Below are 18813 nucleotides of genomic sequence, written 5' to 3'. Positions count from 1 at the left end.
CAACAAATAAGGAACTGGAAAGCCTCTGTTGCTCCCTTTCTGTTCTCAGCAGCAGGACAAAGCCATTGCAGGGGCATCGTGTCTGCATTCAGTGCTGCTGAGGGCTGATACAGAGGCAGCACAGCAAGAAATGAGCACACGTCCAGAATCCTAGTTCACCATTCTGGCCCACCCTGGTCTGGGTTTCCAAATCTCCTCACAGTTGGAGATTCTTTGACTAGTAATTTTTCCTGGGTTCATTTTCTTGGAAGACTGCAAATTGAGCCAAAATAGAGGAAAATAACAGTGAGGAGCTGTTTTGTAATCCCCTAAGAGCAAGAGAACTAGATCTGGATAGCAAACCACTGCCTTTTTGGGATGTAGAAGGAAAAAATCCTGTAGCAGTAGTAGCTCTGTAGCTGTTGGTGAGGTGAAATGTACCAAAGCAGGAGCCTCACCAGTGCGTCTGCTTTGGTACCTGCTGCTTCCTGAGTCAGTAAATAATTCTTTTACTCAGTAATGCTTTAACCAGCTCAGAAGTAAGCAAAGTCTACTTAAGACCCTAACAGTTTTCTTAAAATAAGTTAAAGCTGCTGCTAGTAAACCCAAACTAAAGATTTCCATAAAGAGGCAGGGAGGGCACAGATTTTGTTAAGTCACTTCTTACTTCTTTTGATACACTTTTTGCAGCATTTTGGTGTCTTTCCCCTGAGACCACTGCAGAAGTTTGAAGTATTAGATGTGGATGTTTTGCCCACCTGTATCTCTGGATAAATGAGTGGTCACCTGTCAGTATCAATTCAGGGTTGATTTTACCTCCTGCAATTTTGGTGTCTCTGTCTCGAAGCCTGTGGAGAAGGCAGCGTATCACTGTAAGAGCAGCAGGAATGTCCCTGTCTCAGTAGACTGGATCTTAGAGGGTTTGTGTCTTTCTCCACCATGGCAGTTGTTCCAGGGAATCAGCAGAGCTGACTGAAGTTTTTTGGAGGTGATTTACCAGGAGCATGGAGAGGTTGGGATTCCCTGCTCTTCATTTTGCATCGTTCCTTGTTGTGTGGAAGAGTGGCATCAGCTGGAGCCCTGGGTGGGTGAGACCTGGGGTGGTTTGGGGCATGAAGTCCTTGTAAGGACCGTGCTGGCACATGCTTGCAGCAGAGATGCAAGGGCAGATGGCAAACACTGCTGGTGTACTTTTTGTTGAATGTTTTGGACACAAAGATGGCACAGGATGCTGCAGGTGGCAAGTATGATATAGAAGAAGTGGTTGGTTTGGGAGTTCAGCATTGTTTTGCTGTTTGTACCCTCTGAAATTGGCCCTAACTGGGAAATTGAAGTTGAGGGAGAAGAGGGATGCATGGTGTTGGGAGAGAAATGGCCAAAGGAGGAGGAAGGGAGCAGCATGAGAGAACTCCTAGTGTGGACAGCTGGACAAGTGACCTGTGTATTGGAGGGATGAGCTCCATGGGGAGATGGCCATGTGGTGAATCACAACTGAGTCAACTGGAAAGACAAAAAGAACTTGGGAAATCACATAAAGGATGGAAAAAATAGCTTTCCGAGAGAGAGAATCTGAAGCTCAGGCTGTACTTCTTCAGTTCATCTGGTAACACCGTCTTTTGTCACCTCTTTTGATCAAAAATGCCTTTACAAGAAAAGAATAAGGAGCACTAAGCAGATTTCCAGCCCATCAGAGAAGGTTATAAGGTTTTATGTTGGAAATAAAGGCTGGATAAGTAGGAAACAAGGTGATTCTTATGCCTTTTGTGTTTTTTTTTTTTAAACTGGAACAAACTAGTACAGAGCTATTAGGGTGGGCTGTCTCACATGGGTTTAGTTTTGGGAAAAGCTGTTGTTGTTTTGGGAAAAGTGGTCCCTTGTGATGGTCACAAATGAGGGGCTGGGGGTGGCAGGATCTGTACCTTCACTTCTGCCTTGTCTCTGGGGATTATTGTAAAGAGAAATGCCTCCCTAAAGGGTTTCATACAGGAGTAGGAGTGAAGGGAGTTGCCCCACGATGAAAAACACATTAAACAAACAAACAAAAAAACCCCCCAAAATGTTAACTATGCATTTAAATAGAAAAATACATTTTTTACTTTAAAATTTTCTCTTGCTGTTTACCTACTGTTATAAATATGCAGGGCAGTTGTGTGGCTGACTCAAAATCTTCCCTTTCCCCCTGGAAAGGACTCACTTCCCTGAGTTATCTCTTTTTTACTCAAGACTTCTTCTACCACTAGCAGCAACTTGTTTGCTGTGAATAAAATATATTCTTTTTTAACTAAGTGAAAGCTACTCTTTAAGGAAGGCTGGAAATAGAAGAGAAACTGGAAGTGTGTTTAATAAGAGTGAGTGGTTTTCTTTTCATCGTCTGCCATCAGAAGTGTAGACAGCAATAATGTAATTGGCATATAAAGGAAAACTTCACATTCTGCTTTGTTTCTATGGAAGTTACCAGTCCATTTGCCTACAAATCCCAGTTGATCATATTAGAATTCTGAGGGAGACCTTTCAAAGGGGGAGGAGCCTTCATCCAATTGTGTCACAGGAGCATTGAAATGTACCTTTTCAAATGGTTTAATGAAGCATGGAAATGGAGGTAGATTTTCAGTAGCAGCAGTTTGAAATGCAGTAGGAAATATTAGAACTGAGGTCAAACCGCCTGAGTGATTTTTCTCTGTGATCTTTGTAAAGATATGATGAAATAATCATTTTTACAGGTAATTTTGGTTAGCAATAGTCAAGGAACAAGTTTAGGAATATGAGCTGCCTTCTGTGCAAAGAATACTGAATATTGTGTACTTAAAGACACTATCTGAAGATGCCTGAGAATGAGGGCCTTGCCAAAAATGTTTTCTGTTCTCCATGCTGTGTGTAGCTCCATGGGTTTTACAGAAAAAACATTACCTCCAAAAAGGCTGAAATGTGTTTCCAGTGCATAGTGAGGTTGTTTGTGAAAACACACAGGTCTGTGTCACTGGGTGATAGGAGCTTGGACACCTTCAGCAGCATCTGAACCTCTGCTGGCATTTCCTGACTTGTGGGCTTGGGTGTGCTGCCAGGAGCAGCTGGGCTGGACATGGCCACGATGCCAAAACCAAGCTATAGCCCCTTCACTGTGTCTTTCCTCTCTGTTGGATTGGGAAAATAATAAAAAATGAATCTATAAGGGCCTAAAAGCTTTGGGGTTTCTACAAACTGGACAGAAGTGATAAAAGAGATATCCATCTCTTTTATCATCCTTACCAGCTCGTGTTGGCAGCCAGCTCTGACTCTGCCCTGTGACTCAGTTTTTTTTCAGCCATAGCTGGTCCATCCAGAAGAAAACACTGATGCTAGTGGGGTAGCCAGCAAAAGAAAAATTGTCTAAGTCCTGCCTTTTCAAATGGGTTGTGATAGTTATGGTCAGCTTTCGCAACAGAATTACCTGGTTTCCTCTGTTGTGATATAAACCCAGAAGTATTTATGATATTGGTAAGTCACACCCAGTGCTTGGCTGTGTAGTTTGACAGTACTGGAGCTGTGAGTATCACTGGGGGTAGTAGCACTTTGAAGTTTGCCTGGTAGAGCACAGGAAAAATTATAACAAGTCCAAACAACAGATTTGGGGTATTTGAACTACCCTAGTTTTTTCTTGTGAAGTTTTTTCATTTTTACCATTGTTTTCTGGTATGTTGTTCTCTGTGTATGTATTATTCTTGTATTCTAAATGAGTTTGTGTGATTATTTGGGGGAAGGGGAAAAACAGCCACAAAGGAAAAATTGTCTGAAGAAGGCAGGTGTGGGGGAAGCAGGAGCTGGTGGCTGGTACCTGCAGGGACATGTACAGGTGCTCAGAGCAGAGGTTTGCCAGTGCAGGGAGAGTTGGGTGTGTGCAGGAGAGGAGGTGGCCTCCATTAGTGTTGAGTAATCAGAACTGGTTAAAAAGGTGTTGGTTAAAAAAGGCCATACACAAGAGGCTCCAGCCGAGAGGAAGATGCAAGAGCCAGGTGCCATGGCTCTTAAAGTGTGTATTTACCTCACTTGAAGCATAGGAGGAAGGTAGAGGAAAAAAACTTAAACCATTAACGTGTGTTTGTTGTGACATTATCAGGTTTAATGTGTATATGTAATGTTGGGTTTGGGGCATGACAATTTTTTTCTGGTCACACATATGTAGCATTAAATGCAGCCACTGCTTTACTGAGGAATTCAGCTGAGAAGGAAGAAGTTCAGAAGTGGAATGAGTCAGATTTCTCAGTACTTTAAAAGAGCTGAAAATAACCTTTTTAAATTAATTTTTAAAAGGGGCAAAAATGTCACCTCACATTTTTTGTGCCACTGAATAATCCCTTGCTAGTGTAGTCCAACTCCTGGCCCTGCATAGGGCATCCCAACAGCCCCACACATGCCTGAGAGTGTTGTCCAAAATGCAGCATTTTCGCAAACATGTGTTGGCATTCCTCACAGGTGCTTAGTTCGGTGGAAACCACCATTTTGAGGATGCTAAAACAAGAATCTAATAACAGCATACAGAAGTCTGCAGGTCTTTAAAATATATCCTTGATTCCTCTGTTTCTCGTTCTTTGGTTTCTGTTAATTTTGGTGGGGTTTTTAACATTATTGGTGTAAAATTCATGTTCCTGAAGCATCTCCTTTAGTTCACCATTCACCATCAGATTCAGGTTTCAGGTGAGAATGAGAGATGGGGAAGTGAAGGAGAATATCAAATAGTCCCATATTTTTCTAAAATTGCCCTTGGAACAGAGGTTAATGCCCCAAAGTAGGACATCCTGGGGGACATTGTGATCTTTATTGTTAATTGAGAAGAGAAATAAAAATCACAAACATGGAGTAAGCATCCCACACAACCTTAAACATATATCCATTTTTTCTGCTGAAATTCACCTTCATACCAGTTTTATCAATTGAATGTGAAATATCATATTGATGGGAGACTCCCAGAATTAAATAACACCTGTTTTTCATTATGCCATAAATAGGTGATTGCCTGGTGGGAGCTCTGGCAGGGAGCTGTAAATTCTGTGACATGAAAAGTGTAATGAAATTCTGCAATCCGTTGGGGTAGCAAACGATTGTCATGGTGTCATGCAGGATGGAGTGTGTAATTTGGGAAGCTCTGCCATCCCATATTGAGAGAGGAGAGCTCTTTCTCCGCCCCTTGCATGCGAAAGCTGAATAATCGAAGTGTACGTTAATATAATTTTAGAAAACCGTCTGGAATTGTTCCTGGCAGCCTGTGAGGCAGAGCAGCCCTGTGTCCTCACTGGCTTTGTTTCACCTGGCATGAACAGCGGCAGCGCCAGGCAGTGAGCACCGCGAGAGGTCTTCTGCCACCCTTGCCAACCTCTGCTCCCTGTGGCTGGGTGAAAAACAATTTTGTACAGAAATAGGGGCTAGAATTTTTGAAGTTCTTTTGAGGCTGGCTAGTAGAGCATGGGATTTGGGTTAATTCTGCATTTAGTGAAGTTTATTTACTTTCATGCACAAGTTAACATTGAGTTCCTTTGGACATGTAAGGATGTTAATTTTCACTTGTTTAATAATGCTTCCTGTCTTCTCAAAGATTGAAGTTATATTGAGGTAACTTTCCCCTCTGCCTCATGTCAGCCTTTTTTATTAAATGCCAAATAGTCTGTCTTTAAAAAAACAAAACCAAAAAAAAAAAATAAAACCAACCCAACCCCCCAACAAAAGTATAAAAGGAAAAAAGAAATGAGTCCAAAAGACACCCCAGGGACACTGTGGCACCCCTGTACCTGTGCCCGCAGCTGCCCAAGGCCCGGCGTTGGGCTGGGGTGCTGCTGGCACGGGAAAAGCAGTGCCCTCTAGCAAGACTTCTTGTGTTTCTCTTTTTGTAGGTAAGTTCGGTAAGGACAGGACTGGGGAGCAAGTGCCCCGTTCCAGTGGCTTGCCCCATGCCCACAGGATTAGCTCCTGGAGCTGCGCCATCTCTGCCAGTGCCCGTGCCAGGCCCTGCCCTGGCCGGCGCGGTGACACCGTACGTGATGCCTCTCTGTCAGTACGGAGCCGTGTTCCCTTCGCCTGTGTATGGAGTGCCGTGGCCGGGGCCGGTGGTGCAGCCCGGGCTGGTCCGAGGGCCTGGCATCGTGCGCTTCTCGCCGCTGGGCCGGACCTGCCTGCGCATGTACCCGGTGCCGCTGCAGCGCCCAGCCCGGCCCGCCAGCCCGCGGCTGCGCATGACCTAGCGAGGGACCCTGCCACGGGAACCCTGCCATGGGGACTCTGCCATGGTGACCCTCCCGCTGGGACTATCCCATGGAGACCTTGCCATGGGTGACCCTGTCAGTGGGCGTCCTTGCCGTGGGTGGCCCTGCCCTGGGTCCCGGTGGCTTTGATGCCGTCACATTGGAGTGTTTGCTCTGTACATGCCATGGTCTGTGTGGGATGAGGCGGGGCCCTGGAAACAGCCATACCCTGCATAAGCAATCACTGTGAGGCAGCATCACCACAGATCATTTGTTGTCAAGGCAATACCTGCTTCTGTCCCATTGCTGAAGACACTTTATTATGTGTTCTGTTTCACACTTATGATCCTTAACATCATTGTACTTGAATTGATAATTAGCAAATTGTACTAACCCTGCAGGAGTTCAGTGCCTTGAATCTCAGCTTTCCAGTCCCAGCTGGAAAGAGATGTACAATTATTTGAAAGGTGTATTTTATTTACAATCTTCTTGTGAGTTGGAGGTCTTTTTATTTCAAAGATACTGCAGGTTTACAATTGATGCTCCTCATCAGCTTCATTCTGCTGTAAATGCTTTGTTTTTATTAACGGGTTGAATTCTGAAGCTTTTAGAAATAAGAATTGTGAGGTGAGGTTTGTTTGACATGCTTGTTCGATGCACTGATCGTAAAATTGTTGGTGTTTGTACAAGGAGTAGTGAAGTGTACATTGTAATGTAGGAGCATTTACAGAGTGATCTAAGGAAGGTGGATACAAGGACAGGGGAACAGCTTCAGGCAGTGCTCTCCATTCTCCTTCCCAGCCTGTGGTAAAGTCGCTGTAGATGACGACTTAATTCTGTAACAGGCAGCAAATGCTGTTTTCCTCTGGATCAGCAGCACACTGGATTTCGTTTTCTTTCCCAATGTTGTGGGCTTTTATAATTTAGTTAACTCAGAAGCTTATGCATGTTCTATAAGTGAAGACAAGTAATGGAGCTGTTGATTCTAGCAGACCGTTTCTGCAGGTGGCTGTGAGTCCCGTGTGAGCAGAGCACATGTTCAGGTTCTGCTCCAGCCACTGCACTTGAGGGCGATGTCTGCTCCTTGGTGTGCCAGCTGTGTTCGTGCTACAACAGAATAAAAATGTGAAGCTGTTCTTTTTCATATCTGACACTTCAGGTTTGGTGTCTCACCACCTTCTGTTTGGAATTTTTTATTTATTTATTTATATATTTATCTTTATTTTTACCCAGTTTGTGCTCCAGGTGGCATGGACACCTCTCTCCTGTTCGAAAGTTGCTTTTTTCCTATTTTACTGTGCATAGAGCCTCCACCTGCACTTAGTGTAAAGGCACAAGGTAACCACTAGAGCTGGTTTGCCATGGTAAGTCTCCTTCCTTCCCTGAGCACCATGGGCAGCATTACAGGCACAGGACCCAGGTGTGGCTGCACCCAAAGGCCCCACAACAACATTTTGTAGCCCTCTGCTGAGGGGCAGAGATGTCCTGTGCTGCCAAACTGTGAATTGTATAGTTCTATTGTACTTCAAGCATTATACCTGTCTAAATTACCTTGTTTGTACCCTTTGAATATATTCCATCAATTCAGTTAGAATTGAATTTTATAGACAATTATGCAGAGTCTTCTGCCTGGGCAAAATACTTACTGCAGTAAGAGATTTCTGTTCTCTGTACCATGTATCTTTAATTTGTTTGGGTTTTTTAGATTTATGTCAGTATGCTTCATGAGCAAACATGGAAAATATGTTCTCACACCGGGTTCCCTTCGGCTCACACTGAATCCTACAGTTTATGTTGCTATTGCCTGTATAGTCCATCCCTTGTATACTGACAAAGTCAGTGGCACTAAAAGCCCCAAGAAATTGTATAGAATAAAAAGAAAAATAAACATTTTGTGCTTGAAAATGGTGTGAAAAACCCAGTGTTTTCCTAAAACATAGAGCAGTGTCAATTTCCAGCTGTTCCAGGTAACTCTGTGTTTGTTTTCCAGACTCATTCTTGTCCCTGGATTGTGTAGCAGGAGCAGATGTGGTGCCTGCAGGAGTTGTTGGGTGCTCCCCACAGTAGTGCCCGGGGTGCATGCTGGCACCTCGGGGCACTGAGCCCTGAGCCCTACCTGGGGCTGGGCTCTGCAGAGCAGAGGGGCTGCAGCCTCAGCTGGTTCCTTTGAGCACATGGCTCCCTCAGGGCTGCTGGTGCTGCTCATGAGGATGCTCGGTTTGGTAGGTGGGAAAGAGGCCCATGAACTCTCTCCTGAGCTGCAAACACTAGGGAAGCCCTTCCGAAGGATCCTGGCATTATTTCAGTGTGAGGAAGCTCGGTCCTGTTGCCAGCACCCTCTTGGCAGTCACCATCATTGAGTGAGGCTGCAGGAGAAATGAGAGAAGGGCATGCAGGTGAAACACTCCTGCTTCTGTCTCCATGATGTGGCTTTGCTGTCTGTGCTATGTTGGTTGGGAAGTCTCTGGTCCACGCTGGTGCCCGTCTGCCCCACGGTGGCTGCGTTGCATGGCTGTGCTCCCAGGAGAGGTGGGGTGGCTGGGGAGCATGGCATGGATGCTGCTTCCAGGGCCTTGCGGGGTGTGCACCACCTGTTGCACTGGGGCCAAGCAGGAGCTCCGAATGTGTTGCTGGCATTGTTGTATTCGTGATTTTTAATTTCCTGATGGCCCTCTTGGCTGCAGCTTTTCTGGCTGTTCACTTCAAGCCATGTTTTTTTTGCTCTCGGCTGTGAGGATTGTGTCACAGGATGCTTTGACCTAGGTGGCAATTAAGCAAATGACATGAGATTAAATAAATGGAGCAACTTCTTGAGCAAAAGGTGAGCCAAGAGTAAGACAGAACTGACGGGTCCATGCTGCACCTAAAAAGATCCCCTAGAGATCCCAGAATTGAACTCATTTTATTCCTGACTGAATATTGCTTCAACATGTAGCAAATGGGTCAAAAACTGTTGGTAGAATTCCTGGCAGTGCTGGTTCCAGTCGTGCATGTCCTGTAGCTCTGCCATCGCCCAACATTCCCAGCCAGCACAGTGCTGCGGGGACATGTGGGACGTATGCACAGAGGCTCAGCTTCAAATACCAGGTTTCAATGAGGGAGTTCACAGATCCTCTGATTTTCAGTTGTTCACTAATAGAAATTTAATACAAGTCTTCAAAAAATGTTTAACCCCCATAGTCACTCACCCAGTAGTGGGAAAGTTTTGCAGTTTTCAGTTGGAAAGTTAGGAAAGTAGTTGAAGTTTGCCTGTGTGCCTTTTATTTGGCCTTCTGATTGCCTTATGTGGTGATAGAGTATCTTAATGCATGACCACCACATCCTGCTTTCCCAATGCATTCCCAGCTTGCTTGGAGTAAGACTGGACATGGAGAGGAGCTGCTGCCATTGGCACTGCTCATCTGCCACAGGGATGCAAAGCTGGGCACTGGAGATGGTAGGGAGAAACACTGCAGTGGTTTAAGGCTCTTTTGCAAATCTGGATTCAACCTCCCTGGAACAGATTTCACTCAAAAGAATCATGCAGCACTGGCTCTTGCAGATTGTTTGCATGTTTAACTCTGGTCTCCAGTCCACAACTTTAAAGAGGGAATATTTTTTAAATTCCTTTAAAAAAGAAAAAAAATTCTTTAAGAAGTTAATTTAAAGAGGACATGTTGCCCAGAGCAGCTGTGGCTGCCCCTGCATCCCTGGAAAGGATCCTGTCCAAGGCCACAGGATCGATGGGGCTTAGAGCAAACTGGGATGATGGAAGGTGTCCCTGCCCAGGACAAGGAGTGGGATGAGATGGGCTTTAAGGTCCCTTCCAACTCAAACCATTCTGGGGCTCTGTGATTACTTAACCATTACTCCATATCTGTCTTTATACTGCTCCATTTATGCCTTCTACTTTTCTCTGAAATCCTTGACATTAGCTGAGGGCAAGACAAAGGACTGAATGGGTGAGGTGTGGCATTCTCTGTGCTCCTGCATAGTTACTTGTGTTGGGAACAGGGGCTAAGAGACAGGATTCCTGAAATGAGCTTCTTCCTCCAGGGAAGAAGCTGCTTGGTGTTTGTGGAAGGAGATCACGAATACTTTGAATCATTAGTTTAACTTGGCTTTGCCAATGGTAGCTCTTTCCCTTCAAGCCGTTTTCATAATCCCAGTGCATTACTGTCAGGTCTGGGAACATGCAGAATTTTTCCAGAGAAGCCCCATGGATGTTTTGTGGGTCCATGTTGATTTTTTTCAGTTTGCGTATGTTTGAGCAGGAAAATCATCTGTCCTCACAAATGCCTTGGAAGTTGGCTTTGGAGAATTGTAACCAGAAGTCTCCCTTCTAAAATGTATGTGATGTCAGTATGGCTTTCCCTGTCATCCCCACTCCCCCCACCACCCCCACTGCAATGAAGGAAAAGGTTCAAAGCTTTTGGAGTGAGATCGATGTTAATCATCAGATAGGAGCTATTATGGCAAAAGCTTGCCTTGTTTTCTGCCTTGCTGCCAGCTAGTTCCCATCAAGTTTTCCATGGATGCTGTTGAAATTGTTGGCTCAGAGACAATCACACATGAAACATTTTCTGACTGCGTGTCATGTGCAGTAAGGTTTCCTTGCCTTCCCCAGTTCTTCCTCTGCCCTCCTCTGTCCTGATTTTGGGTGATTCCTGTGGGGCAGTGTGGGCATGGTCTCTCTACAGAGTATACGACAGGGAGCTCACACTCTTCTTGTCATGGTTGGATGAATGTCTGATATGGGATTGAATTTATAAAACAACAAAACCATGATTGTGTGTTATTTCTGGCTATGATAATTTATCATGGATTGAGTCCTTGAGGAGCACCTCAGTGGTTCGTGGTGCTGGGCACCTGGCTGGTGCTTGGGCAGACTCAGCTTCAGTGGAGTTGTCTGATGTGCTGACTTCTGTTATTATTTTATCCCTGACAGTCAGTTTCCTGTCCGTATACCCCAGAAATGAACCAGTTTGTTGATCTGGTGGGAATTGTGCTGTGACCCACATGTGTGCCTTTTGGCAGGGGCAACATTTCTGGCTGTGGAGTGATCCCTGTAGATCCAGCAGGACTGGGATGCTCCAGCCCCAACCACGCTGCTGCCAGGCTCCAGAAGTGCAGTGTAATGAGGTAGATTTTAGGGGCTGTCAGGCTACAAATTCTGCTTTATGAAGGAATTTGTTGCTTAGAGGGGTCTGGATGTGCTGCACTGCTGACTGTGTGAGCAGTGGTTGTGTGAGCACAGAGATCACTTACACCTGATCCAGGTGGAAGGCAGTCTCGGACCAGGAGGTGGCTGCTGTTGGGAATGATGTGATCCTCTCTGCTTCCTTCTCAGGGGCAGTTGTGTGCTATCAAGGCTGTTTCTGCTTATGCGCGTGGATCTATATTTGATTATCAAACTTCTCTCTTTAAATAATTTTCTTATGAGGAGTTTAGGCTCTGCATGGGTCGAGCCTTCAGTCTGACACACAAAGTCTCAGGAAGCTTTAGGGCTCACCTGATCACTGTGGAGAAGCTGTGCATAGACAATGCCCTATGATTTGATTAAGTATCTGTTGCAACAGTGAAATTCTTGTGAGAAGCTCTTGGTTTTTCCAAATTTGGTGAGCAAGGAGCACTTGGATGAATTTCTCTGTGCAACAGGATGAATGCATGGTGAATATTGAGCACATTGTTGTAGTCACAAGGCAGAGGTAAAAGTTAGGATTGTTTTATTTCCCCTCAGAAAGGAGCACATCCCTACACTCTGCCTTTCATGACTGAGGCACCACTTGGGCGCCAGCTCTGGCACTGTGACTTTTGAAGAGCAGGACATGGCGAGAGCCTCTCCAGCCACTCTTCAGGGGACTTCTCTGGGCCTGTTGCAGTTTTTGTGAGGCATTTAGGGCCCTGACACCTTGTAAAAATGTAGATTTAGAAAGAAATAACCAGCTGCCAGTCCTTTTCAAATGGGGATTCTTCAGGTCTGACATAAAATAGCCCTAAAAAATATTTACACTGGTGTTATTTTTTTTTTCAATGACTTTGCAAATAAAGTAAAAAGTTCCTCAGCATTTCTAGTTTGTTTATCAGACTAGACAGACTGAATCTGCTATCTTTGTCCCAGTTAGGCAGCAACTACAGGGTGTGCCATGGCTGCCTTTTCCCACAGTTCTGCTGTCACCAAGCAAACTCGTGGGACCTTCTCTCCCCGACCTCTCCAGCACTGCTGCCCACCCAGCCTGGAAAAGCTCAGGCTGACTGAGCCTGAAGTAAGTGGGGTGGTTGCCCATGGCTGAGCACCTGTGGGGGTTTGTTTTGGGAGCTAAGTGCCTGGGGCGCTGTCTCTGTTCTGGGTGTTGTGGCTGACCCACTATTGCCAGATGCTTTTTTCCCAGTTACCTGGAGATAGTTAATTTTGTCCTATTTTCCTGGATGAAACTCTATGCCAAATGCTCGTTAGCCACCATGAGCAGGTGTTGAAGTGGATCCAGGAAGATTTTCAGAGCTGACGTTGATCAGAAGCTCGGGGAAGAATTATGAGGAAGACATGATTTTCCTTCCCTTAAAAGTCAGTTCTTCCCATGAACAGGCAGAGCAGGCAATACAGGAGGGAGAAAGTTGAGGTTGCATCTAACAAACACACAGCCTAGACCACAGAGACCCAGCAGGACCTGGGCCAGATGCTGGCAGTGTCTGCACCGTGTGCTGTCCCCCGCGTCCCCTGCCTCCCCCGCTGCTCCAGGGACTCCCTGCATGAGCTCAGCGCTTCTCGAAGGCGTCTGCTCCATCAGACCCGTCTGTGCTGCCCCTCCACAGCAGCGTGCACGTGTCTGTCTGTCTGTCTCTCTGTCTGTGGAGCCTGTCTGGGGTGCATGGCCCCCAGTGCATCCCCAGCACGGCCAGCACGGGTGGTGGGCATGTGGTGCTGGCTGGGGACACAAGGGGACACCCTGTGCTGCTGCTGCCTCAGTGATTGTGCTGCTCTCTGCACCTCCCTTGCCTTTTGCCCTGGTCCTGTCATTGCTGTGCCCTTCATGTCTGTCCAAGCACCTTCCCCGTGCTCTGCTCCTGTGGCAGCAGATGGATCCCATCCCTGCCAGCGTGGGGCACAGCATCCCAGGGATGCTGCAGGGAGGTCTCTTCCAACCCTACCATTCTGTGATCCTGTGATCCAAAGCTTGGCTCACTTCTATGGGACAAGGGAGCCAAGCCTGCAGGCGTGTGGAGATGGTGCCATGACCTGCCTGGGCAACCCCATCCTCCTCTGACACTGCACACGGCCTCACATCCATCTCCCCTCCTCCAACAAACTGAGCCAAACGCTGGCTGTCTGCTGGCTCTTTCCATCTCTGCCTCCTGGGAGCCTGGCTCTCCCCCCGCCGGAATGAGAGCTCTGGTCTGAGGACCCGGTGAGGTGCTGAGGTTCTGCCACCAAAAGAATGGTTTATACACCTGAGCTCTCAGCACAAGTGCCCATCTCTGTCCCTGTTTCCAGGAGTGCGCTCTGGTAGCAGCACCTCTCACACACTTGAGGTGCCCTAGCTCACATGGCCTTTTTGGGTTTGGTTTGGGTTTTCCTAGATGTGAAATCCATATGTGGATTTTTTTCTTTTAGATTCTGAAAATGAGACCATCAGTGAGTGACACGTGGCCCCCACAGCTACGGTGCCAAGCGCAAGGCCCCACCGCGGCCAAGGAGGAGGAAGAGGAAGATGGGAAATGATTTATCATGTGTGAGGAATTCTGTGCTGTTCTGGTCCATTCAATGCTATTTTGTAACTTCTTTCTAATAATTTTTTTTTATTTATAGTTGGAAATACAAAAATGTTATGCAATAAAAAATAAAGGAGAATTATTTTGGGGGAAAAGGATTTTGTTTCAGATTGTTCCCTTCTGTTGTGAGCCAGCTTTCCATGAGCAGCAGATAGAGAAGACGGAGGAGGAGGAAGAGGAGGAGGCACTCCTTCAAATGCTTTTTGTTTCACATAGTTAATTGTCCTTTAAGCAATTTTCCAAGTGATAAACTAGGCATGCATATGAGAAAGAGAAGTTCCAGTTCCATTTAAATTTCTCACAGTTCTTTTTTAAAGGTATTCTATTTTAAATCTACTCAAATCAAGTTAAAAACCTCCGGATCCTGTACCAGAGGATAAGTCTGCTTGTCACTTCCCTTTTTACCTCTCTCTTTTTCTCATAGATTGACCACATTTTCCTGCCAGATTTAAATACAGTCTCAAGTCACTGCTGATTTTAAATGTAAGACTAAAGTCCTCCCAAAGATGAGTGGGTAATTGGAGCCATTTTTAAGACTCTAAAGTGCCTTCAGTGATCTAAACCGATGTAGTGGAGGTTTCTTTCTTTGGGCTCACTGGTGGTGGGTTTCAGGTGTCTCCTGGACCGAGGTGATGGACAAAGTCATTCATAGCAATAATCTCATGAGAAACCATTTATCCAAGGACTACTCACCTGTTTTTCAGAAATCTGGGTTAGCATTGTCCTGAGAAGTGGGAAAATGCTGCTCCTGCTTTCACATCTGGGCCCCAAAACCTCTGCACCCATGGGCCTCCCTTGCTCCTCCTGCATTCCCAGTCCAGCCTGTTCTCACCCTTCTCTTGGTTTTGATGCCACAACCACAGGAGCCTGCCCTGCCTGTCAGCCTCTCGGTACTGCCCTCCCTGCAGCTGGAGCCAGCTGTTCTTTTTTGTTGTTATCTGCCATGTCTGTCTCTTCCAAATCTTGATTCTAAATAATAAATCTTATTTTGATGCTGTTGTTCCCTAGTTCCTTTCCACCATGGCCCCTCCTATCCACCAGCAGGGGTGAGGAGAGCACAGGTGGAGGTACTTGTAAAGCTCCAGAACCATTCAAACACTTGGTTAATTCAGAATTTTTAAGCCCCAAGCCAAAATATACATATTTATGTTAATTTTCTGCTTCGCTGGGTGCCTTCTGCCCTGTCCTTTTCTGAGGAAATGGAGTGGATCACCTGCATAGGAGCAGGGACTGTTAAGTGCTAAACCATTGCTGGCCTTGGGCTTCCCTGCTTATAGGAAGTACCAACCTCTGTCCCTTCCCTAATGGGGGGAGAAGGGAGACCCAGGTGAGTGGGGCATCCTCCTGTTTCTCTTCTGATTGTTCTCTTTTCCCTGGCTGGGAGGGCAGCTCCCTGCTGGGTGGGGAGACAGGGGTGTCATGTCCCCATGGTGCTTCTCCAGGAATGAGTCACTACTCCAGTGATCATAGAAACAAAGCACTGTGCCTTTGTCTCAGATTTTTATTCCCCAGTTTAAAAGATGGCTTTCTCCAGGGAAATCACTTGCAGAGTCTCCTGGGGTCCAGAACTTCCTTCATCGGTTGTTCTGAACCTCTTCACTGCTTCTACAGACCCTTAAGCTCCTCCACACTTGCAGGAAACCAAGGGGCCTCTGTCTCCACATCAGCATTTTATAAATATTCTATTAATATTCAGATTAAAAATAAGGATTAGCACCAGGATTAAAGCTCAGGAGTGGAAGCTGCAGCAAGCCCTGGCTGGTGGCTGCTCCCCACATCTGCCCAGCCCACCTGGCTTTGGATAATCTCTCCTCTGAAGGACTGCTCCCTCTGGGAGGGCACCCCTGTGTTTGCTGCTTGCTTGATAGTTTGGAGGTGCTGAGGGTCCCTGAGCTCTGCTGGGATGAACTACTGAAAGAGTCCTCTAATCCACCCCATTATTCTGTGAGGGGAAACGGGTTTAAACTAAATAAGGAGAAATTTAGATTGTATTCTAAGAAGAAACTGTTCCCTGTGAGGGTGGTGATGCCCTGGCACAGGGTGCCCAGAGCAGCTGTGGCTGCCCCTGGATCCCTGGCAGTGGCCAAGGCCAGGCTGGACAGGGCTTGGAGCAACCTGGGATAGTGGAGGGTGTCCCTGCCATGGCAGGGGTGTAAAAGGATGGCTTGTAAAGTCCCTTTCAACCCAAACCATCCAGGATTCTGTGATCCCAATATTTCATCCCAGCCTCCTTGCTGGAGAAGAAGGAATGTGAATACTGGGAGTTTATGGCAGTGGAAGGAAATTCCTGCAAATGTTAAAAGCACAGGGGCTGCTGAAGCAGTGAAGTGTTTGGGTAGCTTCTGATTTTGAGGGGCAGGGAAGACTGGAAATGTTTCAAATCCCCTCTGGATTTTTGCAGTTTCTGTAAGACTTTAGAGGATGTTTAAATGGTTTGTTTTCTGTGCAGTTTCACAGTGCTTTAGCTGTCTGAGCAGGAGAATATCTGGAAGGTAAAAGAAGGAATACATTTGGTGAGAGACTGATGTGACACCTGGGGGCATGTGGAGATGTTTGAGGCTGCTGGATGCTAACAGGGATTCCAGGGGCTTGTAATACTGTCATGGAAATGCAGAGCCAGTTAAAAATGTCAAACATAGCAACATCATTCTCAAATGTTTGCTGATGGCACGTGAGCTGCTGGATTCAGTAGTGTGTGCTTTGGGAGAGGGATGGCTTGGGGGCTTCATAGGGCTTTGCAGCCCTAAACCTTTTGTTTGGGAATACTTTGGGAGGTAACTCGTGTTTATTATCCTTCTTAGAGCATGCATTGTTGTTTTTTTTAAAAAAAACCCCATAAACTGGCATCAGTGGAGCTCTGCACTGCTGTACTGCCTATTGGTGGCAGAATGAACTTTCTGTGTCCCAATGCTGGCTGGTGATGCAGGGAGAGGAGAAGGCATCTGGAGGAAGACACCTTCCTCCCAACACCCTCCATGTGGGTTTGCTCTCACACATGAGAAGTGATGAACACCCTGAAAATCACTGGCAGTATCCCATTTGCTGTTGCAGTAGGATTTTTGCAGTATTTATTTTATATTTATTCAACAGTGAGAGATGTTATGAAGAAGCTGACAATTAACAATGCAGAATATTTCTGTTTACTGATGAGCAAAGACAAGGAAAGGAACATGCAACTTGTAGAGTTCAGCAGTTGGAGACTTTTATTTGTCCTTTTCCTTCTATTTCCTTCCACCTACTGGAAGGTGTCCCTGCCTCTGTCAGGGGGTTAGAATTAGAAGAGCTTTAAGGTCACTTCCAACCCAAACCATTCTGTGATTGTATGATTATTCTTCACTGTTTTCTACCACCTCTTATTACAAAAGCAGACAGGGAAAATTGTTTGGAAATCACCTGCCTGGATGGTTTCTCCATGGGAAAATACAATTGCTGTAAAGCAAAAACACAAATGCTCCACTTCAGCTGGAGCTGACACTGTGAGCAGGTTTCCTGTGTCCAGCTCCAGCTGAATTAGAAATGCCCAGAGTGGGGCTATGCCCTGTCCAAGAGGGTCCCAGAGCTGTGGGACCCTCTTGGAGCTAGGCTGGGCTCTCCATCAGTTTTGAATCACCTCTGAGATGCTTTGAGTTACCTCCCTTCCCTGGGTGCATCATCTGCATTTGCACACCTGTGGAGTTGGTCCTCTTGGGAAAGTGCCTCAGTTCAATGTCTTTCTCACAGCACTGTTTATTTTCTTTATTTAATCTCTCTGGGTAAACTTTTGGCTGTGCTCAGTATCAGCAGCTCAGGCTCTGGTGACAAACACAGTGTCCCCAGGAGTGATGGCCCCTGTGCAGGGCAGGTGGGACTGTGCTGGCCACCAGTGGGTGAGGGGGTGGGGGGCTCAGCTGGGCCAGAGGATCCCTGCTGGACCCCGGTGTGGGGACTGCCTGAGATGATGTTTTCCAGATGAAAAAGCAAAGTTCCCCCTTTTTCTTTCCTCTGCTCGTTGTTGTGCAAAGCTACAGCATCCCAAGGGGCTGTGCCCACCCTGGGGGAAGGGGCTGCTCTTGGAGCTGGGGCTGCTCCATGGCAGCACCAGGGCAGGAAAGGGTACTCTGGGCTCTGGAGGGGTGCGTGCCCGTGCACCCTGTGACAGTGTCATCCCTGGGGCTGCCAACTCACTGCTGAGCCTGTCTCTTACCACAGAGTGAACCAGAGGGAAGGGTTGGGAGCAAAGAGGGAATTTTTTTATTGTCCTTTTGAATCAGATCTAGGACAAAATGTTCAAGATGTGGGCTGGAGCCTGGAGAATTCCCCTGTGCCAGGACAGGCTGGGAGTTTGGGGCAGGCAGGGGTGCAGCATTCTGTTACTGGCCTCCAACTATTCAAATCTCTATTTTTTAAGAAACCTCTGTGTTACATCCTGGCTTCAGCAGATACTGCTGTTACTGTTTATGAAATGACATGGACATGTGTGAGCTGCCCAAACCTGTTCCCAAACACTGATTTTTGCAGAGGACTAGAACTAGAGCATGGAGTACAGCAGTGGCAGGGTGGGGTTTTCGGGGCTTGTTTTTCAGGGTGGGTTTTTCCACTCACACGGAATGCCTGATGGGCCGGAGCTGGCTCTCTGACTGCAGCCCTCGGCTCTTTGTCATGGTGATCAGCAATGCTTTGCTGTTGTCATGGTTGCAGGGTTACTACTGAAGCCAAAGCTCTGCACAGCCCCTTTATTCATAGTTTCAGTGTATAAACTAATTAAGTCAATTGAAAGCAGCAGTCTGTTCCCTGTGCCTTGTTTTTCTAATATGTGGGATCAGATAGACCTGATTCCTGCTGTCCTCCAAAATATCCAGTCTGACTCCGCTTCAGCTCCTTGGCTGAGTTTTGTACC

General features: G+C 46.5%; 1 protein-coding gene across 4 annotated transcripts in view; it reads left to right on the top strand.

Annotated features, from left to right (window-relative positions):
• Positions 1 to 15033, top strand: part of WNK2 (WNK lysine deficient protein kinase 2) — a 96295-nt gene extending 81262 nt beyond the window's left edge. Inside the window, exons 26-27 of one of the 4 annotated variants that reach the window (XM_050979256.1) lie at positions 12289 to 12433; positions 13780 to 15033. In XM_050979256.1, coding sequence (XP_050835213.1) covers positions 12289 to 12426 — 138 coding nt within the window. In that variant the 3' untranslated portion in view covers positions 12427 to 12433; positions 13780 to 15033. Of the gene's footprint in view, positions 1 to 5840; positions 9656 to 12288; positions 12434 to 13779 lie in introns of those variants that run through there. The other 3 variants (XM_050979257.1, XM_050979258.1, XM_050979255.1) reach the window with 3 other exon arrangements.
• Positions 15034 to 18813: the final 3780 nt, after the last annotated feature.

This window comes from Serinus canaria, chromosome 12, assembly GCF_022539315.1.
Source record: "Serinus canaria isolate serCan28SL12 chromosome 12, serCan2020, whole genome shotgun sequence".
Classification (NCBI taxonomy): Eukaryota; Metazoa; Chordata; class Aves; order Passeriformes; family Fringillidae; genus Serinus; species Serinus canaria.
Note: the sequence above shows the minus strand (reverse complement) of the source record. Positions and strands in the feature narration are given on the sequence as shown.